The 24,112-nt window shown below is 40.5% G+C and overlaps 1 protein-coding gene across 1 annotated transcript in view; it reads right to left on the bottom strand.

Moving 5' to 3' along the window:
* Window positions 1-24,112, bottom strand: part of LOC128355793 (histone deacetylase 7-like) — a 45,793-nt gene that overhangs the window by 5,339 nt on the left and 16,342 nt on the right. Inside the window, exons 2-21 of the mRNA XM_053316146.1 lie at window positions 21,829-22,013; window positions 21,391-21,478; window positions 20,716-20,830; window positions 20,452-20,531; window positions 19,325-19,438; window positions 18,917-19,014; window positions 18,141-18,239; window positions 17,015-17,168; window positions 12,497-12,741; window positions 11,984-12,229; window positions 11,068-11,266; window positions 10,786-10,919; window positions 10,491-10,611; window positions 10,326-10,375; window positions 8,920-9,027; window positions 8,630-8,685; window positions 7,425-7,512; window positions 6,678-6,797; window positions 3,995-4,092; window positions 167-285 (exon numbers count right to left, since the gene is read on the bottom strand). Of these exons, the coding sequence (XP_053172121.1) occupies window positions 167-285; window positions 3,995-4,092; window positions 6,678-6,797; window positions 7,425-7,512; window positions 8,630-8,685; window positions 8,920-9,027; window positions 10,326-10,375; window positions 10,491-10,611; window positions 10,786-10,919; window positions 11,068-11,266; window positions 11,984-12,229; window positions 12,497-12,741; window positions 17,015-17,168; window positions 18,141-18,239; window positions 18,917-19,014; window positions 19,325-19,438; window positions 20,452-20,531; window positions 20,716-20,830; window positions 21,391-21,478; window positions 21,829-22,013 (2,517 nt within the window). The remainder of the gene's footprint in view (window positions 1-166; window positions 286-3,994; window positions 4,093-6,677; window positions 6,798-7,424; window positions 7,513-8,629; window positions 8,686-8,919; window positions 9,028-10,325; window positions 10,376-10,490; window positions 10,612-10,785; window positions 10,920-11,067; window positions 11,267-11,983; window positions 12,230-12,496; window positions 12,742-17,014; window positions 17,169-18,140; window positions 18,240-18,916; window positions 19,015-19,324; window positions 19,439-20,451; window positions 20,532-20,715; window positions 20,831-21,390; window positions 21,479-21,828; window positions 22,014-24,112) is intronic.

Raw genomic sequence — 24,112 nt, 5'->3', positions numbered from 1 at the left:
GGAAATGAAGAGTATAGATATGTATAAATACTGTAAGTATGATGGATTTCAGACTGTGCTATTCTGTAATATGAATGCTTATTCATAAATAAATCTGTGTCTGTGTGTAAGAGGATGTTAATGTGAGTGTGTGCTGTATGTGAATGAGGAGCTGACTGAGCCTTACACTTGGCTGTGACCTTGTAGCCTCCCAGCGGTGACGAATGTCCTTCAACAGCATCAAAGCCGGCTGACACTAGCACCACATCAGGGGAGAACTCGTGGGCAATGGGCATCACCACAGCTCTGAGGAGGAGCACAGGAAACAACATGCTGTAAATCAAAGGTTCATTTCACACGTACATTTATTTAAGCACTCTGGCCTTGTTGAAATTACAAACTTGTACATTTGTGAGGAAATTAGAGATATGAACAGTGAGCAAAATATAATCATTTGAGAGAGGAAGCCAATCTGGCACTGATGTAAGATCAGAATAGACTAAAAATGATTTATTATTGTAATAAACAGAATTTAAAGATGCCCGTAAAGTAAAGAAGAAAAACATCAAACTGCAACCACGGCAAGGTTAAGGTGATTGATTTGCGACTGGCACATTTTTTTCTGGATTGTTAACTGCAAACATTTACTTCACTGTAAACTCCGTCCATTTGAAAATGATGAAAGATCAATTACTGACGGCCATGTTCCAAGTGCTTGATCTCTGTTCTTGATCCACTCCTGGTAAGTGGCCAACACTAGTAGGTAGGGTAGCTCCCAGGTGTGAATGTGTATAACTGTTTAAATGTGAAGCAGAGCACTGCTAAAAAAAAAAAGAAAAAAGGAACTCCACTCCTGGATATATAAAGACTTAAAAAAACAGTCAAAATCACATAACTTAAGGCAGGTGGGACACACTGAAAAGTTTCTGTTTTTGCGAGTGACACAAGCAGATAAATATGAGACCCTTGACATAGCTGTACTGAGACACCCCCGTACACTATACTCAGGGGAGACCACTTTCCTTGCTTCTATCCTCTCCTCCTCACTTCCTCTCCTCTCCCGCTGCCAGTTATTTAGCAAGAGCGCACGGCCCATGCCGCGTTTGATTCTCTCTCTCTCGTTCTCTCTCTCAGCGGCAGTTCAAAGGCGTTTGTGTGCGTCTGGTTCCTATTAGGAGCTCGTCCCTCTTCTCACGTCACTGACAGCCAGCCATCTGGGATCCATTGGGCCTAATTACGCCGCCTTTGGATTCCCTAACAATGCACCCCCCACTTCTCCTCTCCTTTCCTGTATTCTCCTCTCCTCCATAGTTTGTCGTTTGTCAGTAGCCACCTAGAAAATGCAGGGGGAAATATCTGCATGCACACATACGTGCTATTTGTGCACCAAAACTCATACAGTACCTGTGAAAAGTTTGGACACACCTTCCATTCCACTGAATGAGAAAGTGTGTCTGAACTTCTGGCGGGTAACGCACACATGTGTTTGACCTGCCTTCGAAACCGGCTGTTTCATGTGTGTGCTGTGCTACCGGTGATTAGACTGACCTTAAATTCTGACCACCTTGGTAGCCCTCCACACATACACGCATACGTAATGACACTCAATCTGAATGCAGCTGAGCTTTCTGTTGATTGTACTAGAGTCCCACCACCACTCTGAACCACAATATTTCCCCTGTCACTAACACACACCCAAAAACAGAGACGCACATCATCAACGACCGCACTCTGGCTAGTTTTCTGTTCCATCCTGAAGAAAAACACACAGTCTGGAACACCCTGTCGTATAAATCATGTATTCAAACTGAATTACAGAACTGGCACCAGACTAGATACTTAATTGCATAAACATGAATTCATGATGCATTAAATTTTGTCTTTATGGCATGTTATGCATTTATTCGCACCAGTTATTCCAATGAATGGTGGCAAAGTCCACTGAAAGAGCATTCAAAACTTCATGTCGTGTGTTTTTTTTTTCCTCTGCTATTTTGTTCATTGTACTTCTTAAAAATCTTCACTATTTTGCTGCAGTTTTGCAAGTTTTTACTATTACTGTTGACTTCAGCTCTTAATGAGAGGGTTTACAGTGGCAGTAAATAGGGGGTTGTTCCCAGGCATGATGACATGTGACAAAGGTCTTTGGCCGGATATACACCCGGAACATCACAGCTACAGTGAGGTTACGAGCCTCTAACCACTGGACCACCAGGATACTCCTTCTTCTCCTAGGTACTTTGATATACTGTAGGGTAGAGTTTGTAGGGGTAACACACAATACGGTACAGTACTACAGTGTGGTTAGCTGAGGAAGTTTTACACATGAAAACACTTGCCATTTCCCAAACTGGATGAAAAATACCAAAACCAGGCGGCTGCTCAGGAAAGGACCAATTGTTCCTTAATTACCATCCAGAGCTGCAGTAAACACTGGACTTAGTGTTTCTGAGCCTGCCTATTGGGTCTATGGGGTTTTTTTTCTACCAGTACGGGTTAGCTCATTAGCATCTTTCCTTTGACGAGGGGCCCACCCACTGAGTGTGCTGCATGAAGCACCATGTAGAGCTCACACACTGTTTCATCATCTGGTGGCAAGCTAGAGTTGCTAACAGAAACACTTTGAATTGATTACAGTATAGAGCAAAATCAACACATTTTCATTCAGGAAAAGTAGCTTGAATGAAATGAAAAGTGCAGCATGCGCAAAGGTGTGTCTCAGTAACACATTGTTGTTTGGTTTTGAGCTCAATAATTATTGCAATGTTACAGCTGACTCTTCATTGATTTCTGACCAACATTTTCTTTCAGAGGAAATCATTAAACCAGCTTGAACTGGATGCAACATCACATTATCCTAGCATGGTAACGCAGTAAAAAAGTATGCAAGTCTTCCAAGTGTTGCATTCCAGTGCAGATGGGAAGTTCCTGACTCCAATATTTGAGAGAGGGCTTAAACCAGGGGCAGAAAATATGGTTTATTGTTTGTCCACCTGGCACAAACACTTGTTATTTATATTGGTGCAAAAAAAAGAAAAGAAAAAAAATGCTTTTCTATTCCTTGTAAAGTATGTTTTTTCTGCCTTTTCTTAGCTTGGCTGTTTCATATATGGTCATTGTGAATTTGGCAAATTTATTAGTGAAACTGAGTTACTGTCAGACACACTTGACAGTACCGCCACTCATTTGATTGACTGCTGGTTAGCAAATAATCACTTTGCTTAGTATTCCAGATGGTGTCAGGTTGAAATAGGAACAGGGTTGATTTTTTTAAGTCTTAGGCGAGCTTCTCAAAAACAGGTAGTTGTAAGGCCGCCAACTCTTCAGTGACATAACATGAACGTAGGGGCAGGACAGTTAAGCAAGAATAATAAAAGACCTGCACCACATGCATAAAATACAGTTTATCCCATACAGCTACTGACTGTCAGTACCAGATGCTTCAACTGAGTGGAGCATAGTTATCCAGTTTAATAATCAGTCTCAGCACAGACAGAACACTCATTTATCCACTCCTGCTGTTTGTGTTTCTGTTACTGTAGTCTAACTATTCAACTATTCATTTCATAGTATACCTGCCAGGATCAAAGCCGGCTAATATAGCTATCATCTCGATTCTTTTTCTACTAAAAGTAACCTATACTGCATGTTGTAATAACTTATTTAAGGCATTTTACACATCATGCAATAACACAAATTTGAATCATCCAGTCCCTCAAACCAGAAACCCTTCCAAGCAACACTACTGTAACTATGACAGATTAAATACCACTGTGATGCTCTTGGGGTGGAGTACATATCTCAAGCCTGTTTTAAGTCTCTGCAAATTCATTCTGCATTGACAAACAAACTATGGCAGGCTGTAAGGTATACAACACTAATATGAATCAGATTTGTATAAAATGGGCTGAACATGATGAAACCACTAGTAAAGACCTCTAATTTTTGATTTGAAATTGTTGAGAGCTGCAGAATATGAAAAAAAAAAGATGTGGCAGATTGAGTTCATTTTTACCTGAATGCAGCCAGGTACTCAGCATCACCCATTGGAGGGTTTAAACCCCCTGTCCATCCCACATTCACATTGAAGCCCTCGCCTGCACCTGCTCCCACCTGGATGGAGGCAGAGAAAAGGGGGAGGGAATGTGAGAGAGAGAAGTCAAGAGAGAGAGTCCCTGTGAACGTCAAGAAAGTTAATAGGTCCCAGTGAAAGTTGAGAAACGGCATGACACTGACTGATTTGTGTCAAATGTTCACACAATCAGCGCTGCTGTTGCAAAACGTTGCATTGTAGCAATTGAGGGAAAGTGACTGCATCTCTTTAAGGCAACACCAGGGAGTGATTATGCTTCCTAAATTAAAGACGGATGGCTATTAATTCAACACCCCTGTCCCTCCATTTTGATTTTGATACAATTTGTCAAATGGCTTATAAATCACTCTGAGCCACAACAGAGTTACAGCCGTTTATGATTCCCAAGCTTTAGGCTACAGCTATATTGGGAAATATTTCACATTTGGCAAATACTGCCTCATATATAAAAACATTGCATTAAAATCATACACTGATGCTGTAAAATGTACTATTATTATACTTAAAATGTACTATTTGTATATAAACAGAATTACTGTATACTATCTGCTCTGTATATGTAAGTTTAGTAGTTTGGGATATATGACATGTCATATAAAACATGCACGGTATACGACTCTATATTACACATTTGCATCAATATTTTACAACAGACTGTTTATGATTCTAGTGGATTTTTTGTGGTATTGAGATTGAAGTGTTCTCCCCAAAATGCCAGGCAGAGCCGAGGGAGCTCCTCTCAGTTTGACCTCACATATTTGGGGCAGAGAGTGAACTGAGGCCCGGGTCTTGGAAAGAAGGTCTAAGGATTCCTGCCTCTCTCTTTGTAGTCCTGCTAGCAGCCATTTAGCTGTTCTCTGAGCCTTTCACCATCAGTCAATGTGTCAGTTTGAGGGGAGAGAGAAGAGGCTGATTGACACGCTCTTGGCAACCAGGCGTAGTAATTTCCTTTGTGTGTGTATATGTGTGTGCATCTATGGGTGTGTGTGTATGGGTGTGAGAGGATGCTTGAAAGAGAAAGAATGCTGATGAGCATCGCAGAGCGTCTGTCTCCATTCTTCTCTCAGTGGACGGGATGTTCACAGGGCAAACGAAAAACACATGAGGCCTCCCGTCCTCTGCCAACTGGTAATGTACCCGCATGCACACGCACGCACGCACGCACACGCGCGCCCGCGCACACACACACACACACACACAATTCCTGCTATTGCTCCAAGTCTCTTGCACTCCTCTCTGTCCTCTTTCATGTTTCAAGAGTTGCTGGACTGGATTAGGCCTTTGCTGGTTTCTGTGTGGTACTCTGCACTCTCTGTTATGGCTATGACATCACACCCCTACCCCATGGTGTGTTATATACCTACACGGGGGACAGTGAGACTCCAGAGGTTTACCACACAGCTCAACAGAGGTTGAGGGGCCACTTAAGGCAAAGCCACATCCAAGTGAGCGGAGCTTTTTATGTACCGTCCCTCATCAGGGGATTTTATGGGAAAACATTGACTATTTTATCCTCATTATTGTGGGGGAGGATAGGAGAAGAAGAGGGGATGCGGGGGATTGAAGGGGTGGTGAATGCCACCGTGGGTTGGGGTCAATTCATCTGACTTGGGATAGTCATCACACTTGGTTTCTGGTAAGACCGCAGGCAGGATTCATAGGCATCTCAATTTCCTGCATGTAAACATAGGCATGGAATTCCACTGTACACATCCTGTTGTGAAGTTCTGACATTCAAAGCACTGGCGTTTTCTCAAATAAACTGAACAAGCTAAATACATCCTTGATATACACACACAGTGTGATAAACTGACGGTGAGTTCACCGGATAAACACATTTGCAGCATCGGGAAATTCTGAAGTTATCATGCTGAAAAACAACAATATGACAGTGGATAAAAGTGAAAAAGTTAATAGGATATTTTAAATTGTATTTTAAATTATTATTGTTAACACTTGTAGACAAGCCCTTTATGGTACATATGTATATTACTCACGTTACCAGAATAGGTTGTTGATGACAGTGGAAAAGGTTTCATGATATCTCTGACAGGTCTGAAGCTCAATTGTAAGCAAAATATTTCAATCATCAACCCCTTTACACTATGAGATTACAGATCCATAGTAAACTGTAATATTTCTTTCCTGAGCATTGCATTGCAGACTGTGACATGAAAATCAGTCATCAAGACCAAATTGAGGTTATAATTGGGCATTAAATCATGTAGATTATTTCTGGATTTATTGTTACAATCATTCTTCTTGTTTTGACAAGTAAATGCTAAACACAAGGCTCCTGAGCTCCCTAATGTCCCAGTGGAATCGAATAATTACCAAATTTCTATGCCAACATATCTATCTTCATGTGAGACAAGGCTGGTATTATGATGAACTCTGTATCAAGAAAACAGCAGCTGTATTGCTGTAATATGCAGAAATAACTCTACATGGCACACACGTTGTATAAAGGCTCTTAAGTTACCTTGTTTTGTGAACATAAAGGCAGACATAAACACACACATACACACTCAGCAGACATCACCATGACAACACAAACAAAAACAGACAAACACAGCACTATTATGGAAGTCCGTTTTGTACCAACCTCACTGGGATTTCCACTACCAGGAAAGAAGTTGCCATTGTCATAGCGATGTAGAGAGATGTAAAGGACACTTGGGTCATCATAGAAGGCTTCCTGGGTGCCGTTTCCATGGTGAACATCCTGGATAATGATTGGATGACAAGTTAGAAAACTGCTGAGGAATGAAGAAGGTATTTCACACTAAACTAAAAACCCGACAGATTAGGAAAAAAATCTAAATGATACCAAAGCACAAAAACTCTGTAATAGATGTAATTACATTGTATAATTTTGATGAGCAAGGTCTGTAAAAGCTGCAAGGCTTTCGTCTGTCAATTGCAAACATGTTTCTTTAATCTTAAAGTTTTTGATGAAACAGGTAGTAATTAGTGTTTGATGCAATAATATGTCAGAGAGTACGTGTGTAGAGACATGGTGCAGGCTCATATACACACATATGGAGAACAGAGACATCGACCTGGCTGAGGATCAGTATCTGCATGTGTGTGTGTAGGTGTGTGTTCATATGACTGTGTGTGACTCTGTGTCTTCCCTAAGCACATGTGACAGTTCAGATCACATGTGGAGGCCAGAGATAACAATATCTAAATGAGCTAAATGATAAATAGGAGTGCTACTGTAGAGTGCTTCTCTGCTTCTGGGACCTTGTTTGTGCCCATGGTACATTTGTGAGCCTATGTTTGTGTGTGTGAGTTTATTCCTGTCCATGTGGGGACCAGTGATGCTGGTCATGCGGTGAGTCCTTACCCAGTCCACGATGAGGATCTTGCTGACGTTGAGTTTGTGTTGGAGTTGCTTGGCAGCGATGGCTACAGAGTTGAAGAAACAGAAGCCCCTGTGGACAAACAGAAAGGAGGCAGCCATATGTGTTAATCAGAACATCCTCAGCAAATTAATAACACAGAATCACCATATGGACCTTAGGAACCTCTGAGACATGTCTCCAGTTATGTGGCGTCATGTGGTGGCTATTTAGTCCAGGTTGTGACTGTCACAGCACTGACTTTAATGTGCAAGTCATTCAGGGAAACTTGCCACGCAAATATTTACGACAAATATTTGAGAAATGAGTATATTGTATTTCAGGTTGTTTTGTATTTCATCTCCCACTGCTGACAAACAAAAATAGCTTTTCATATTGGAACATTATGCTGAGTCAAAAATCCCTGCGCTCCTGAGAAATGCAGAAACCACAGATTTTGTGACAAACAGAAAACCGGGCTTATCATAAAATTCACTCCACATTCCAAATAATAACACTGTGTGAATTGCTGGCGGGACGTGTGAGATGATTTCAGAGAAATGAACTCAGCTTGGCGCAGCAGTTCCCTCAACACTTACTGTCTACAGTAAAGGTATGCAAAAAAAAAAAAGTGTTGATGTATGAAAAACAATGGAGGAATGTTGGAGGTGGCAGAGTCAGCATGGGTCGTAAAACTGAGCGTGTGTGTGTGGACGGTATATCATATATGCTGTCCAAACTCTGCTCATCAAGAAAAGTCATTATCATCCCATAAATAACTGGTGACAAGTCCTGCTGAGCACACATACAGTCCCAGCTGAATGTGGTTACTTGGTTAATACCTCTTATCAAAGACTGACACAAATCCATGCACACACACACACACACACTGTTCTTTCAAGGTGCTTTGCACTGTGTCTTGAAAGCTTAAAAGAAACTGAGTGGAGGAGGTAGTTTGCCTCAAGCATCAGGCAGGTAGCACACATCACACAAACTCAGCGGGCACACACACACAAAGATAGAGTGACATAGGCTCTGTCTCTCTCTCTCTCTCCCTCTCTCTCTCTCGCTCAGAAGTGTAGCTGATCTGCAATAAATCCTTTGAAACGCTTTGCAGAGACCTCCTGGCTCTTGGTATGTGCGTGTGTGTGTGCATGTGCATGTGTGTGTCTGTATGTGTGTGTGTGTGAGTGCATACTGCTGTGCTTACAGAGGGGAGGAGTGGCTTGCATGGTGTCCAGGGGGCCTCACCACTGCAAAGCCATTCTGTGAGAGGAGAAAAAAAAACAAAAAACCCTTAACACCTTGCTGCTTTCATAAACCAGACTCAGTTTGCGGCGGAGGTTCGCATCTTTAAGCTTACACCTGGTCATGTTGTTGTAGATATTGTACCGTTAATATTATAAACAATGGCCGAAATACCCAGGGGGATCTACTAAAGTTTACTGAAATTCCTGAGAAAACAAATAGCTTGGATGATATTTGTTAACAAAAACACACCTTCAGCTCTCCTTGTGCCACCTTCAGTGCCAGGTCTGTGACACAGCCTGCAGCAATACGGGAAGCTGCTGATGTGTGAAGTTCATTCCAGATTGTATCAATATCTACCTGTCAGGAAAACAATGATGAGACGATGATTAGTTGAGGCTTACTGGACCATGGTGACAGCACTTAAGAAAGTTATTACTCCTGTTAGGGACTCACGAAAAGTAGTCTGAATCAACTCAATACAAAAGTTGGTGAAAGATTTTGTTCGAAGATGTTGATTTCTTGAAATAAAAGTCAGCAGGTTTACCACATTTTATTTCAAAGTGCTGCCATTGGCCAAAAATGAGTCAACAAATCAACAGTCCTGTCAATGAGGATTTGCATTCATTAAATGAACTGAATTTTACTTCAGACTCCACTGCTCCTACTTTGAAATAATAAATGACAGGATTTATTATTAGCTTGAGATACAGTATAAAGCTAATAATGTAAATGTAATAATGTAAATAATGTATCTAGATACTCTCTGCTTGGAAGATAGTCCTTTTCCATATTTTCTTGATGTCGTCTTTCTTTTTGTTGCATCCTTTCTCAGAATAAACCCAGTCTTATGTGTTTTTAACTTGCATTTCTGGTGGTGTGCTGCAGAGGAACAATGAAATCAGAGGAATTTCTTTTATCACAGACGCTGCCATCTTGTTCCAATCACCCCTCTTCACTAGAGCAGTCAAAGGCCGGAAATCCAGGCAGATCAGTCGTCTTATCAACTGACACCCAGCCCCCTTCTTCTTTTCCTGCCTTTTCTCTTTTTGTCTCGTCTTATCTGTTTCTTCTGTTTTAGTTGTGCTTCACAACAGTTTCTCAGGGGCATCATTACCTGTGTTTTTCAGTATCAAAGGAGAAAAGTATTTTGTCCTCTTTTTATTCTCTCTATTGTTCCTTCTCTCATTGTCCTTCATTTAATTTTCTCCATTCTGCTCTCTTACCTTCAGATTAAATTTTCTCTTTCTTCTTCTGTATCCTAATTCCCTGTTTCTCCACAACCATTCCCTCTAAATAAAATGCAGTTTCACTGGCACGCAACCCTCCAAGCTACAAGAGCTTTGTGTAACCTCTTCTTCCCAACTTTCTCTGTCTTTCTCACATCTCTCACCTTTGTACAGCCTTTGATTTCTGATTGGGTTTCAAAGTTATCTTAGCCAAAAGCAATTGCATTAGCAATTTGTAGTATTATTAGCCTAATTGTGTAATGAGACATAATCAGCCATGTAATGTTTGCTGTTCAGTAATGCAATTAGATAAGTGGAAAGATTCCCACATGACTTGTGTTTTAAAGGGGCAAGTGATGCATTTGTGTATGTGTGTGAAAGTGTGTGTGGGTGTGTGTTATTGTGCATGTGTATGTACATAACACTCACCCCAACTCCTCCACATGGTAACATCACAAAAATCCGCTGAGAAAGGATTCCTGCAGGAATTTAATTGATGTGATTCAATATTTGTCTCCATCATCATCATCATCATCATCATCATCATAGTATTATAATTATTATTGTCATCATCATTATTATTATTTATCTTACCAGCCAACTTGCGGTTATCCAACTTGAGGCGGTGGAGAGGGTTGGTGCCGTACAGGAGCACATGTTTCTCTGAATGTACTGACTGCAGTTCTTCCAGAGTGGCCTTCCTACTGCGGATACGCTGCGCACACACACATATATATTCTGTAGAAAATAGTGACTGTGGTACAACATACTACACTGTAAGGGTAGGGTGTTGTATGTCAGATTGTAAGGCTCTAAAGCACATTTGTGATTTTATTTTGTATATATATAACTGACTTGAGTAATGTGTGTGTACGTGTTTGTGCCATACTTCACACTGGTTCCTGAGTCCTCTTTCATGCAGTCTGGACCAGATGCTCTGGACCCTCCCAGCATGCTCTGGGTGGCGGCTGTTGTCCCCACAGGTACACTGGTGCTTCTGCATCTGAGCATCATAAACCAGACCTAGACAGACACACACGCACACATACACACAAGTCCTCTTAACCTTGTTTTTGATGACTCAGATTTCATAGTCCAATCCCACATGAATTATAACTAATACTATATACCACACCAGTTTCTCAATCAAAAATCTTTCTGTGTTCCTCACCTGTGGTGAAGCGTAGCTGGACGTCTGCAGCAGGACTGGACAGTGACAGGGAGGGTATAGTTGGGGGTGGATGTGGAGGAGGAGGCAGGGAGGTGGAAGCAGGAGAGGACTGGGTGCGGATCAGAGGCTGGTGAGGCCACATCAGGACAGGCACACTCGGGGAGTCCAGCTGGATTCCTGATCTATGGATCACCTGCCTCTGTGGTTCCCAGAGCAGTGGGTGAAGGAGAGAACAGGAAATAGCGCAGCATGAAACAGCAGCAACACATGTCAAAGACAAACTTTTCTGTAGAATATCGCAACTACTCATTATTTGGTCAATTTAATACTGCTTGCCGAGAACAACCATCTGATAAAGAAATTCAGCATTGCCAAACATCCTGCCACAGAATTGTAATTCCCACTCTTTTCATCTTGTATAAATAAAGCCGCAGCGCCCCCTAATGTCAAAAACATGTTTCAGGCAAGTGAATTCATGTACATAAGCACTAAATCTATATATAAAATCGATAATATTTTGTCATACGATCAATGACTTTTACAATTAAAAACCGGATACCTAATATTAAATGTAACTGTTGGCAAATTATTAAAATAAATTACTGTAAGAGCTTCATTGGGCATAAGACATAGAATGCATGGCCTGTTAATCTGTTAATTAAACCTAAAGTCTGAGGTCATTAATCAAGCTAAATTAATTTTCAGGGAGTCACTATGTCAACATACTTTTTCTACCAGTACAAAGAACATTAAGGTATTAAGGAGTTTTTCTTTTGGGGTAAAGTAATTCATCATCCTTCTGGTAAGCTCTGTGTGTGTGTGTGTGTGTATTTGAGAGTGGGTATGTGTATGTGTATGTGTGTGTGTGTGTGTGTGTGTGTGTGTGTGTGCAGATGCAACAGTGTGTTTATATTACCTGACTGACAGAATGTGAAGGCTCAATCAAGCTCTCTCGAGAGGAAGTAGTGGACTCTGTGTCATAAACTGAGTCTGTGCTGGCAGTGCTCTGTCTCCTGCGATAGCCTTCCTCACACACTGAGCCAGGCTCTGAGCCGCACACAGACCCTGGACCAGACCCTGATCCTGATCCGATCTCTTCCAGGTCCATGTCCTCCGATGGGATCTGCGTCAGGCGAGGCTTCTCAATGGACTTGCTCATTGGCTGATATAAGATAGAAGTGTTACAGTCTTAACAATCTTAAGTTTGCAAATGTTTTCTTTAAGATATACTGGTCTACAACTGACAATAACAAATGATTTCTATGTTTATTCTAATAAAGTTTTTATTTTTCATTTTACAGAGGTTCATGCACAAGTCCACACAAAGAAACCAAAGAATGAATCAAAGATCTTCCACTGTGAGTATTAGAACTAACTAGTTTGCGTATTAGTGTGTGACATGTTTGTGTCCACACCTGTCTCCTCTCACCTTGCTCATATGTGCATTCAGCTTGAACCTCTCCAGCCCGCTCTTGTGACATTGCTGGGGCAGCTGGTGCTGGGTGTGAGCGTGATGGCTGGCATGCAGAAGGGGTGAGTGGCTGTAGGGCAGAGGCTCTGAGTGTGTTCGCTCCAGAGGTCTGTGGGAGGACAAGGTGACTGTGCCTTCTCTTCTGGTGGGGGAGGTCACGTGAGGCTGCTGAGGCTGCAGAGGGACGGAGCTCAAACCATGAACTACAGAGAGGAGGCGAGAGAGAGAGGAACACGTTCTATTGGTGAATAAAGTTGAGGGCAAGGGTTAAGGGTCCAAGGGGAGTGTTGGAAAAATAAAAAAAGGATGAAGATAAACATGGCAAAGAGTGATTCAGAAAAAAATGATTTGAACGGAGAGAAGGACAGTGAAATGGAGGAAGGGAATGATAAGGTCTAAGGGAATGAAAAGAATAATCTTGATAAATAGTCTATGTCAATCTAGGTAACTTATTTATATCACACTGAGAAATTAAAAAGGGAGTGCAGAGTGAATTGGTCATACAAAGAAAAATCATAATTTATAGAAAATATTTTAGTTTCACTGTAGAACTCTGCACTGAATGTCTGTATTGTTAGCAAAACAGCATCACTAACAAGCAGCAGTAGAGGGCGCCCGTGAGCTGTTTATAATGTACAGACAAAAGAAAGAGGACATCGATGTACCCACAACCTATGATTTGAAATTAAGTAAGACTTTTTGTTGTTACTGTCGAGATTGAAATAAAATAAAAAAAAGAAACAAAAACTACAAATATAAGTATACATAAAATAACTGGTAATGCTACTCTTGCAGACACAGGTAAGAAACATCTCCAAGGCAAATAACTGAGACTGAAATAAGCTATCTAATTTCAATATGTAAATATATTATGTGTGTGTATAATAGGTGCTAACACGTTCATAAAGAAAAATTCACACACTGTCAATTTCACAGGAAGGGAAGTGAAGGGTGATTACTATTACTCAAACTCAAAAAAGCATATGTGACTAAGAAACAACTTCCTACATGAATGACATCTCTTCCTGATTTCAGAAAAAACAAAATAAAAGACTATACTTCACAGTAAGTCCCTCCCATCACTTCCTCTGTATCAAAACTAAATTTGACTTTAGGAAACAGGTCTAAAGTAAGTCCTGTAGGGTTTGTGGGATGTCATGGTACTTCCAAGTTCCTCAATTAACCATCTTTATTTGGAAAGGCCTTAATTAGCATTTGACAATTTCTTCTTGTGTGTTTATCTTTCAGCAAAACCACCTTCTTTAAAGATTCCTTCCATACATGTTTTAAGATGTAAAACACTGTGCTGTGTCATTTTCTTCCATTAAAAAAGTTCAATAATCTTATTAAATAAGTATAAGTATCAAAATAAACTAAATCCTACACCTATACCTCTTTCTCCCTCATTACAATTTCAGAATCTATAAATATGCAAATATATTTCATTTCAGAAGTTTAACTGCCGGATACAAGCTGTCTGTTACTCCACTGTAGAGTCCATTCTCAGTGTATGTGCACTGGAAGCTTCAGGTTTCCCCATCACACTTTTTTAAGTTGAATATTGGACCAGAAATGGCTTCAAAACTATTTGCGATGTCCCAAATCATGCTCACAGGCCCACCCACTAAAATTGGATTTTCAATGAGCTCAGAGAAACTTTCCACTTTCAGCAGATGAATGTGAAAACAGCATTCTGCTATCAAACTCTGCACATTCATCATTCTCTACAGTCAAACTCAAACGTCCAACTCTAGGAAAAAGAAGGAAAACATATTTTTAAGTGGAGGGGGACATAATATTTGGTTTTCTTCTTATCATCTGTCTGTTTTGAAGAGTACCCCAAAATACTTTCTGTGCCACCTTGACCAGAATGCGTTTATGTAATGTAAGCAGGTTGGTATGTGAGAACTACTATACGTTTCCAACTGCCTTACGTGTGAAGACCCAAGTACATTTTTGAGTGAAATGGTGGTTCTCCACATCAGTCTCAACAGCATGTTCAGGTGCAAGTCCTTGGAAACACCAATCAAGCTGGTGCTATTGTCTGACCACAGTTATTTTGGAAGTGCCTTGATGAGGAAAAATCTGTGCAGTGCAGTTTTCCAACCTGCACTATTTAAGTCAATGAGGTCATTTAGACAGTTCTTGTGATCATACAGGTAGTACTGTCAATCTTTTGTTGTTGGGACAGTCACCTTTAATGACTGTCACCCCTTCAGCAGTGACTCTGATGATTACACAAGGCCCCAAAACATGCCACCATACATATGTCAAGGGTTCATCTGCAAAGGTCTGGAGCTTCAGAGAACAACTTGTAGGCAAATCTCACTTTGTTTAAATGCAAATATGTCGTAGTTTCTCTAAGGCCTTTGCAAACACATGCCATGAAGAGAAATAATCAAAGCACCTAGTGCTTAGTTGCCTTACTGAAACCTTGGTCAAGATGGCTGTGTCCTTGGAATGGAGTTTGAGGATCTGTGGTTGGATTGATCAGCTGAAAGGAATTTTTTTTTGATGCTGAACTGCTCAAGCTTAAGCACAAAAGAAATTGGTCCAGCTAGTTGGTGCTCTCTAGCTGTCCTGCTAGTACAGGTCTTGTAGCATGGTCTGGTGGATTGGTCTCTGTGGGAACATATCTGCACTGGTCTGGTAAGCTGGACGGCTTAATTCTCTGTACACATTTATTCACACTGATGTCAAATCTTCATGACTTGTATAAATAACCAGTCAGTGTCAAAATACTATGCACTGTTTAACCACTTCAGCTAATTCTGTACAGTACAGTGTTGTTCCAAACTATATAGTGACTTCTGCTCTCTGTAGTCCAGTGACAGCCGGCAATGGGCAGTCGCAAAACACATGGATGTGCATATGGTAATCCATCATGTTGTTGATGAGTGGCACATTCCTGTTTTCTTTGCTAACAAAAAATTGGCTGAATATCAGTCGGATTGTCACGTTCCTTCCCAACATGATAAGGACACCCTGAGGACTGCTGAGATTGAGCCCTGGAAGCACGATATCATTCATTGACATGCGGTCAAACCAGGTTTTTCTGGGTATGATAGACAAGTACCAGGCTTACTGTTCTTTCTTCTCATAGTAGTGACAACTCATCATGATGGTTCTTTAAAATTCTTTGCATGAACCCAAACAATCTGTCACGGTGGTTTCCTTTTGCCACAGTGACATATGGTATGCAATACGTTGATTATTTTAGAGGCCTTCCTTTGGCTGGTGAAAAGCTAGGGGAGTCATCTAACTAACTATATCATCTCTAACAAATCCCTTGTCCATTAACTGCATATTCCTTAATCCAAGTTGCAAATAGTGGTCCCTCTCTGGAATACTGTTCTACCCAAATGGTTTTATTATGGTGCATTAAAACCTAGTATATCTTCATTCACTGACAGACTGCTTGAATTCCTGACTGAAATCTTCCTTACCTCTGACAACATTATCACAAAAGAAGAGGTGACTTGGATGACATTATCCAGGGAGCATGTTTTAAAAGGTAGTTACAGCATTAGGAGTTTAAACTCCACTGAAACACTCATCGCCAGCAATGACCCATCCAATTTTTCTTGCTAATGAAAAGGGCACTCTCCACACCTGGGATGATTCCTCTTGCTGTATCTAAGAAGATCAAGTCAGGTAGGTATCTATCTTCTTTTGCAGATTTAAGCTCAAACAACAGATCACCAAGTTCATAAAGTTTATGGTTCTTATGTTGGTAATACACGGTAGGATTTCAACTTTTTTAAAAAAGGGCTCTTTCCATGGCTTGTGGCGAGCCGTATAATCCCATCAGCCTTGTAGAAATTAGGCACAAAGATGGGTGCCTGATGATAAATGCTTTAATCCTGTGAGCATGCTGACTCAAACAAATCTATCTATTCATGGGCAGACAGATTCAAAACCTCAACGACACAACTGTTGACTTCTAGTCGATGTAGTGGTCAAAGGTCTGGATCCAACTTTGTGGGTGGCATTTTACTATATTTTCTTTTTCAAAATTGGAATTGAATTAAACCTTTAAACAGTTTCTTCACTACTACCAAAAAATAAGCGTGCATCAACATATTTGGTAATGTCTCTCTTACAGGTACAAGTATTTCCTATTATTAAGCATACCACCTGAAATGCAAATAAAGTACTGCAACAACAATTTTATACTAATTTTTAAACAAATTTGCACTATAGATACTATAGACTGCCCAAAACTTACACATGTGCTACTAACAAAAAAGGTGAAATACCTACATGAATGACATCACTTCTTGTTGTCAAATGACAAGATAAAAGCTTACGCTCAGTCCATTAAAGTTACTCCATAGCTAAGATTATTACAATGTGCATGTACGGTATACTTGTTCTTTTGTGTAAGTATCTGCATGTGTTATGTATATGTGCATAGCCTCAAGCATTGAGATATTTCTGTATCTGTAGTGCAACACATTTACAGTAACAACTCACGGGAGACAAGCTGTGAGTGCACCAGCCCGGTATGTGGTTCCAGTATGAGCACCGGCTGCAAGCGCTGAGCCAGGGCTGGACTGCTTCCTTCCAGAGGCAGGTAGACTTGAGGCAGAGCAGATACTGCCAGAGGCCTGGCTAGTCGCAGGTCAGCCTGGGCAGAGAGGAGACAAGAGAACAATAAACGAGAGACGATGGTAAGACAATGCTGGAATTAAGAGACTCATCATGGTTGCAGATCCATGGAGCCCCTTTGGTGACATTTGAAAAAAATAAAATAATGCGTGGCTATGGGATACTATGAGATAATCAACGTGTGGCCATGCGTTGATTATCTCGTGGCCATGAGATAATAATGCGTGGCCACAAGTTAATTATTGTTGTCATTTCCATGAAGATACTGTTGATTGTTGCTGAGGCTCCGTAAACATGGACAACTTTGAACTGATTTCCTTTTATTGTAATGCAGGAATGAATTACAATCAAGTCACTTGCGGTTAGACATGGAGTACTTCTTAGCAAGAGACACTTAATTCGGCTGCTCAAAATGCATCGGCTTAAAGAATATGCTGATCTAGGGGATGTCATAGATTTCATCATTCACCAGCTGGAGTGATACCATAACAAATAGGTCCCTGAGCACATATATGTTTACATTCACCCAACACACTTGTAAATATTAACCATTGTTATGAGGGACTTCATTCAATCGGTCAGGCTAATGAATTAATGAATGAGGGCGTCCTTTAATGTTGTTTTTTTTGGTCAAATGTCACCAGAAGGGCTCTGTACAGATCACACAAATGACAAAATGTTTGCAATGTATGTCTTCACAAACCCATTAACAATATCATTAGATGAGTACAGTAACACATGACTGATTCACAAGATATGAAAGTAACACAGAGATCAAGAGGGAAGTGAAAGCCTGACTATACCACATGTTTCTATAACTGTTCAAGTCTGCAGGCTCTATTTTAGACATTTAGTCTTTTTAGATAGATTCATAAATTGGTTAATGATTCGGGAAATTGTTTGTAGTTTTTGTTGTGAGATAAAACTGAATAAGCCAGTCAATAAAATATTGTGATAGAAGGGTTAGACACAAGTAAGTATCATTGCTTACATGTGCAGGCAGCCCAGCAGTGATGTTGGGCATGGCAGTTGGGTTGGGAGGCAAAGTGAAGTGGGCCAAACTACCATCCTTCAGCAGCAACCTCTGTGCCTGAACGAGGCATAAAAGTTTGATCAGAAAGTTTATCAGTGCAGATAGTCACATATAAATGATCATATCAACCATTTTCAACATAAAAACATAAACACACACATTTCCTTAAAAAAGTTCTTTCCTTAATACCATATATTAAGAGATTGGTCTGAGTTTAGAGTGAGGAACCTTCACAGAAGTTATAAATGTGATTCTGTTAAAAAGGTTTTCATGTAAGACTGTGTTAAAAGCTGCTATTGTAACCAGCAAAGAAAAAAAGCTTAGTAAAGTGAATAGAAAATGAATTTATATGAATGTTTTAATTAGATAACGAGTGATCTGGTTACAGGTGTTTTTGTACAATGGGCCATCTGACCTTCTCAAATCTCCTTGTTTAAAGCATTGGGAAACATTGCTGTACAGCATGAAAACACCTCATTAACATTCAAATGTTGTCCTTTAAAGAGTAGAGGTAATATCACAGGGAAACACCTTGTGATCATGGACTGCTCTGTAACTATATAGACTGCAGGTGTTGTAGGACTTTACTGTTTCATTCTTAGTTTCATTTTTTAGAAAAGAAAGATATTTAAAATGAATCCATATAGGTAAATAATGTCTACCAGGTTTTTGGAATGGAAGATAGAGATGCATGGAAGTTAACATCTTTACCCATTACAATAATGTAAATGTACCTCGTGGGCCACTGGGAGCGCACCGTTGTCCGAATGGAGGCTGTCGTTGGGTGAGCTGCACCCTGATAATGGGGTGCTGTTTCTGCTTGGAGAGGACTCTGGGTGACAGAATCGATACACTCATTTCAACTTGTGACAGCCAACACAGTCAGAACAAATGTATTCATACAGCAACAAAAGATAACACATAACAAATTGGAAAATGAATCAAATTGTGTCAGTGAAGTATTCTATTACAGGATGTGTGTTGCTAAAAATACACCATTGAAGTGTGTCATGTTGTACAAGTAACACAGATGGAAATGGCACATCAAAGCAACATTAACTTGAAATAGCTAAAAGAGCAGTGCAAAATAAGAGAGAAGCAGAAGATCATGAGAGTGATCCTGCTAAATGTAGATACCCTACCCAGAGTTTCTGTCCTGTGCTTGACAGCGGGAGGGGCACTAATCTTACGCTGCAGCGGGTTTGGCCTTGTAGTGATGAGCTTCTTTAACTTCCACTTCAGAGTGGGCTCAGAGACTGCACACACACGAATACGAATGAATACACGAAGAAACATATGCACACACACAATACACCAAGAAGCATATGCACACCTGAACATGAACGTAATTATCCCCCCGAGGTCTCATAAAAAGGAAATACATACATATCGCTCATAAACTTGCTGCTTGATGATAAACTGACTGCTGTCTTATACATCTTGTACAGTACATCTGCAAGACTGCACCCACTTGGTAATGCATGAACTATAATGATTCACTCAATTTCCATAACAAAACCCAGTTAAAGCAATCTGCCGCACAGCTGAACAAAGCAAAAGCCTCAACCCTGGTTAATGGCATAAAAAAAGTTCCATGTTTACATTGCTCAGGCTTCAATAAGCCCAAACAAAACAATCAATCAGTGGCTGGCTCAGAGCACATAAAAGGCAGCTTTGTGTTGTCGCTGGGCCAAAAAAAGCACTGGAGGATATGTGTGTGTGCTGGCACCCAAGGTTCTAGGGCAACGCAAATAAATAATGGCATTTTGAATGGTGAGTGTGCCTGCTGAGACCTACAGGAAGATGAAACCACTCCCATTCTAATTCACACGGTGAAGGAAATCTGCTCTAGACTCTCACGCAGTTCATTTTACACATACCTTAGATGATGTTATGTAACTGCTTTGGTCTTTGTGTCTTATTGTCAACTGTTGTTTTTATGACTGTTGAGTCTCTCTCTCTGGCCCTGCAGGCCTGGTGCTTAATGACTTTTTTCCTTGTTGATGGAAAGTACACTCCTGAGTATGCTCATTCATATCGAACTCATATGTAATGTAATGACAGTTTACTGAGATACTGTAAAAGATCACACTGAACAAAATATCCCTCGGAGGTATGCAGTCAGATGACTTTGAGTCTTGCTCAAATTACACAGAGCACATCGTAACAAAACAAATCTGAAGTGGAAAATCACCTGCACAATTTTAACCTCAGGGCGGGAACCCCAATCACACACACACACACACACAAACAGCCACAGTCAACTCACCTGTCCTGCGAAGGGGGAGGTCCTTTCGCTGGTCAGAAGGTGTGACCTGAGGCTTTGGTGACATGTCTGGCACCGGTAGCCTTGGTAACCAAAACAATAACAGATCAGTGGGTGTGAGAGGATTTAGTTTAATAAGGTATTTTCTTTCAGTTAATTGCTTTTATTTAAATCCCATATAGCAATTAAAGGGGCAGTATTATAACAAAGAAATGTCACAATCATAAAAGTCGGAAATCAATAATCTTAGATCAGGGCCTCACTCACCTGTATCCTGATGTAGGACTACTGTGGTTGGGAGTGATTCTATCATGGGTGGGCTGGTTCTTCATGATTATATGTTCCCGAAGTTTCTGCCTCACCAGAGGACTGGCTATAGCACCTGCCGGTCAATAAAGTCACTCCATCAGGAACAGAGACTTCAGTCATGTGAGATGGCAGCGCTGTGTTGCTTGACTTGTGTTGTGTGGTTGAGTGAGACTACGTTGTATTGCGTTTTTAATGCACCAAGCAAGGGTATAATTACTATTCTATTCTAAGCTTTCTATTCATATTCTAAGAGTGGGGCTAATATATAAATAATGAGAAAATGTGTTTTAATAACTGTTTTTCACAACAAGGTTCTTATTGCTGCAGTCTCAATAAGCACTGAGAGAACTTCAAAAGTAGGATCCAGGATATTTGTCACTTTCTTTTATGCTATCTTCATTTCCTCTACATGGTAAAAAATAAAAACAGCTCACAGTGTTTCCTGAAACAGGCTTGCTGGTTTGATATGAGTACGATTTCCTTGGAATCTGAGAATACACCACAGTACTGTTGGAAATCCCCCCCTTTTTATTGAAACATACGGTTCTATGACTCAGATGAAGAGCACGTCAACAACCTAATGGTCTTTCAGAGAATCTACAAAAACACATTACAGTATGAAGAAATACTCACTTTGCTCATTTTTACTCTTTCGTATCAGCTGTTGCAGCTCTTCTCTTTTCTCGTCCTCCATCTCTCTTTGCCTTTGTTCAATGTTATACTGAAAAGGAAAGAGAGATATTAACACTGACCAGTCTAATCAGCCTGGGCTGTGAATAGGTGAGACTGAAAGAGACAAACATATCATTGCTGCCACAGTCTCTCACAAGGCAACACATACCTCTATATAACTGAAAATGTTTAGACTAAAGAAATATAAAATCACAGTAAGAGTACAGCACCAATCACTCTATCCACCACTGTCAGTCTGTCTTTTGGTTTTAGGGTAAGGGTTATGCAGAAATGTCATTTTCATTTTTACTTTCTATCACTGCTGAAGCTTCCCTTCCTCACCCTCCACCTCTACTGGCTCAAGAGGGTTTTTCTTCTGATGTTCACATTTGTCGTTACCTGCAAGTGCTGTTGGGAAAACTGGGAGCAATGCTGAGAGGAGAGGTGTCCCAGGAAGAAGGGAGGGTGGGGGGCCAGCATGGCCGAATCTGGGCCTGGGTGTACCAACCGCTGGGTGACACTGAGGTCCATGGGCTGCTCCCAACTTTTGGGTAATAAAACCTGATTGCTGATGATCACATCCACTAGAGAGAGAAAGAGACAGAAAAAGAGAAGCACATCACAGTATTAAAGGCAAACATTGCATAATCGATGTTTACAGGTTGATATCATATAATTGAATATTTCTGTTGTACTGTTACTTAAAGGATATCTACTTTGCTTCTTTTATGTGACTTTTGTCCAATAACCACATCACAATGTCATTTGAACACTACATACATATACAATTAGATAGATATGGGATACATCTCTTAGATTTGGTAGTAATATTTAGGGTGTCCAGTTTGTAACACAAAAGGTTACTTGAGGAAGTATGTTTAAAACAGATATTCATAGAAACAGCCCTTGAACAATTGGAGCGTCATCGACTGTTTGTGCTCAACATAAACACGACGAAGAGTGCACTCAGTTTATTTGGCATAAGTGTATGCCCAGATGTGTACTTGTACTTGAACTCTGCACGTTCGCCAGTCATATTTCATTTCATTCAAGTCTTCCTGCCTCGAGTGAACTGGCCATTGTCCAACACTGCATTCAAGAAAGCAGAGGAGAGGGGCGTTTGTGTGTGTTGGAGTTGGAGGGGGCGCATAAGAGAGAAAGAATGAAGGAAACGGGGCGTGGAGTGGATGTGAACATTGTGTGGTCAAGGCATTTGGGTCAGGTACATCAATCTGTCATCTCCCTTCCAGGTTTTACTAAAATTAAAGAAATAAAAAGCTAAATTTAGCACCGGTGAGACAATTGAACCAAAACTCAGTGTCTTAACAAAAGACATATGTTTTTTGGGTTTTTTTTTTTATAAGCGCAGGGGAATGAGAAACAGTTTTGATCCATTCATATAATCCAGAGGCTGTTGTAAATATGTAGTGCAACCTTTTTTTTTACCACCACAATTGCTTTAACTGTAACATACGTGGCACGATATGTCCTTACTGTATGACCTATATAACAAACAGGACGGCTAATGATAACTGTGGTGATAAACCATGAGCCTGAAGTTATTATTGACTTTTGTAAGGCATCATATACTGACACAACAAAAACATATGCAAGCTCACAGATAACTTGATACTGTTTTCACGTGTCAATGCGACTGACACCTAAAACCAATAAACATGATGAGGAATGTTTCGATAATGATACAAAAGCCAAAACAGATACAGTATGGAAGGAGACACCTTGCTGCCTCTGGGGTAGAGAGGGACAGCAGGAGGGAGGGAAGGACATGGAAATTTACTGAACCCTTACGCCTAAATGACTGCAACCCAAAATATTACTCAACATTACTCATATAATTCCTGTAAAGGGCCGTTTCTTTACTGGCATACCCTGCTGAACTACATTAACTGCTGTGGATAACGCTGTAACACAGTAACAACTCTGCCCTGCACATCACAGTCCCCTAGTTAAAACATATCTGTATCACAATTATTAGTTACAGGAATGGAGAAGAGATTACATGACCAGACCAACTACACTGATTAGGCCCTATAGACACATGTATAAAACCAAAAGGCAAGAAGACACAGTTTTTACATGCTCTTCAATATCTGCTGTTACAATTAAGAGCAGCTCTGTGAAAATGGAGTGGCTTGAATAAAGCTCAACACAATTCCACAAGAGACATAATAACATTTAACTATCAGCAATGCAACTAAACAGCCAAACCAAAAAAAAAAAAAACAACAACAAAGAAAATCTCCATATGCAGGCTGCAAACAAGTCACACCTCCACTGAATTTCCCTCCTGTCTGAGCCATACAGAGCCAGGCAGCTTTATTTGGCCCTAATTCCCAACAGCAAGACTGACTCAGCCAGAGAGAGAGAGAAATAATCATGGCTGTGAAAGCGTTTCAGGTTGACAGAATTCCTATGAAGAAGAAAACACTCCCACGCTCTTATTACTGCAGGTCAAGTAAGACTTACACACAGTAGAACATGAAAAAACAGGCAGGGAGTTAATAAGACCAGAACTACTTAAAGTACAAGATAATATCTAGCAGTTTAAGCAAAGTGGTTTCAGTTCTGTTATCCTGTTCGACAGCCCAATACAGAGTTCATAATAACAGCAGTCGTTCATGGGGACAGCCAGAGGTCTTCATGTTTTCTGTATGTGTAAGAG

This window comes from Scomber japonicus, chromosome 3 (genome assembly GCF_027409825.1).
Source record: "Scomber japonicus isolate fScoJap1 chromosome 3, fScoJap1.pri, whole genome shotgun sequence".
Taxonomy (NCBI): domain Eukaryota; kingdom Metazoa; phylum Chordata; class Actinopteri; order Scombriformes; family Scombridae; genus Scomber; species Scomber japonicus.
This window is presented reverse-complemented; position numbering and strand designations above follow the sequence as displayed.